The following is a 2500-nucleotide window of genomic DNA, read 5'->3' as shown; positions in this document are numbered from 1 at the left end:
TTAATATTTGAGGAAAGAAAATCTGCGAAGATTCTCCTTATTTGTGCTGCAACCAGATTTCATAATAAAACTCCTGTAGTCTTTATTAACCACGATAATAAACCATTATCAGTTATACGAACACAGTCTCTAAGATGTTCTATAGTATTTTAATACAATAAGTGAATATCAGCCCCTAACTCTTGTCCAAAGTGAATTTATTTCCAATTAATCAAATCCGGGGTTAGTAAAAAAACGCGCATTATCTCAGAACATCATTAAATGATTTGTTGAATATATGATAATTCCTGCAGCACACAGCTGATTGTTTTTTTACAGCAGGTTTTATTCTTCATCTATTCGTGTGAGAAACACTAGTGAAGAGTGGGATTTGACTCGTGATCTCTTTAATAACATTACACGAGATGCATACATTCACTAAGCAGATGCTACGATAAAATAATAAATGTTGCTCACTCACAGCATTTCTATTTTTATTTTTTAATAAGTTAATTTGAGAGGAAGCAGAAACATGACTGATACAGCTAAAAGAACATTCATTTATTGTTATACAAAACCCCACATAGTACATTAAAAATAAAACCACGCAGATGCAGGAGACAGAGACAGCTGCTCACATCCGTTAAAGCCTGTGATAGATCACACTGCATCACGCTCACACATGCTTTAAAGTGCTAAAGAACTTCAGCAGGATTCAGAAGAACAGTACCACACATTACAACCGAACGATCACGGACCCTGTTTAACATGTACAAGAAACAGCACAACATTTGGTTACAAGCTCCCAAAACACATTCTGTGACGTGACGCACCTGAAACAAGTGAACAAGTGCATTATTCCTAAATAAACCGTTCTGATGGTGAAAACAGAGTGAAAATCAATTCATGTGGATTAAGCAAAAAACTAACGGAAATGATGGAACTCATAAAAAAATGCTCTCAGTCTTTCAGTCCACTGATCTTACACACAAATACACTTTTTAAAATGATCACAAACATGTAAAAGCTCAATCATCTAAAGCGTTCAAAGAACACAAGTCTCCTTTTATGCGGTCACACAGTTTAAAACGTCTGATTAGTATGAGATTTTAATGACAAGGTTAAAGAGGGAAATTATCCACAGAATAACACGCTAATCAAGTAGTAGGACGCGTCCCAAAATGCTTCAACATTAAGATGATCACACGTTTATATCCTCCGTAAGCCGGCGATCAGAACACAACTACAGAATAACCCTGGAGATCATCCTGCGGTCAGAGCTAGAGCGCCAGAAGAATCCCTCGAGTCCGTGGATCTGGTCAGTGAAGCGCGAGCCTGTGATTACGCAGTAAGGCCATATCAGTCCTGTCAAGACATCTGCCTTGGCAATACTAGTGCATATGTGCATTTAAGGTGTTCAGGTCTGTCTCATAGGAATCATATTTCGGTTCAGTTTGATCAGCACCGGTTTGATTCAAAAGCTACATTTCATTAAAAAGTGGTTTTGTGTTTTTCACTCAATTATGAAAAAAACTCTAGCACACAATCATATCTACATGCTTTTCTAGAACAGACTGATTTATTAGTTTTTATTAACTTTGAAACGTCTGTGTTTTACAGGTGCGGCTACAATAAAAACTAAATTAGTGCACATTCATGTGGTGCTCAGTAGTGAATTCTTGTGTTTAAATCATATCGCGTGTGCATGTAAACGATGTAAAGTAATTAAGTGTCAGTGCACATTCTTCAGAAAGTGACGTTGTGAGGCTTTGCATTAGATTTCAGTGTATAAAGGAGCCCTGCGTGAAACCTGATGGTGTGTGTCCAGATCCCGATCGACTGATGTCACTGAAGGCACGTAGGCACTCGAGATCGGCTTTGGCTCTTAAAACAGATGGACTTGTATATTTGGACAGCGACCCACACGACCGTCACGAGGAACTCAAGAGAAGTAGAGCGAGTTAACAGAGCTAACAGACACTGAAAGGATCCTCACATGTAGGACAGCCGCTTGGCCGTGATGAAGTCCTCCAGATGAACCGCTCCGCCGCCCAGGAGCCCGAACGCAGGGAACATGGTCCCCGAGCAGTCCACCGCTCGCTCGTACAGGCAGCGCATGGAGTCTGCGTCGTAGAAGAACACGCGACCCGCGTCATAGTCCAGACAGACCCCGATCCTCTGTGGCATGGGCAGGACTCGGCTGCTGTGGTCTCCGGCGGTGGACGCTTTGGGGATGAAGAGCCGGCCCATGCCCACAGTGACCAGCGTGAAGGGCTGTGAGACCTCGAAACACGTGTCCTCGCTGCCGCTGTCGTGACCGCTGTCGTGGTCGTACCTGACGGGAAGAAGAGTGAAGTTAAAATCCTCACTGAACATTAGCCACAAACAGCTTGGTTATTCAACACAGGAACCAGGACGTGTGAACTATACAAGCATCCTAACACTCTTAAAGTCAAGTGGATTCTGATTGGCTGTCAGTGTCAGGAAGAAATACTCTGACAGTCATTCTGTGCCGTTAGGG

At 42.1% G+C, this 2500-nt stretch overlaps 1 protein-coding gene across 2 annotated transcripts in view; it reads right to left on the bottom strand.

Moving 5' to 3' along the window:
* Positions 1-1320: 1320 nt before the first annotated feature.
* The window catches only part of LOC132139425 (E3 ubiquitin-protein ligase TRIM36-like), a 15333-nt gene continuing 14153 nt past the window's right edge, over positions 1321-2500 (bottom strand). For both annotated transcript variants that reach the window (XM_059547773.1, XM_059547774.1), the window contains exon 10: positions 1321-2314. In XM_059547773.1, coding sequence (XP_059403756.1) covers positions 1972-2314 — 343 coding nt within the window. In that variant the 3' untranslated portion in view covers positions 1321-1971. The remainder of the gene's footprint in view (positions 2315-2500) is intronic.

This window comes from Carassius carassius, unplaced genomic scaffold (assembly GCF_963082965.1).
Source record: "Carassius carassius unplaced genomic scaffold, fCarCar2.1 SCAFFOLD_70, whole genome shotgun sequence".
In the NCBI taxonomy this organism is placed as follows: domain Eukaryota; kingdom Metazoa; phylum Chordata; class Actinopteri; order Cypriniformes; family Cyprinidae; genus Carassius; species Carassius carassius.
Note: the sequence above shows the minus strand (reverse complement) of the source record. Positions and strands in the feature narration are given on the sequence as shown.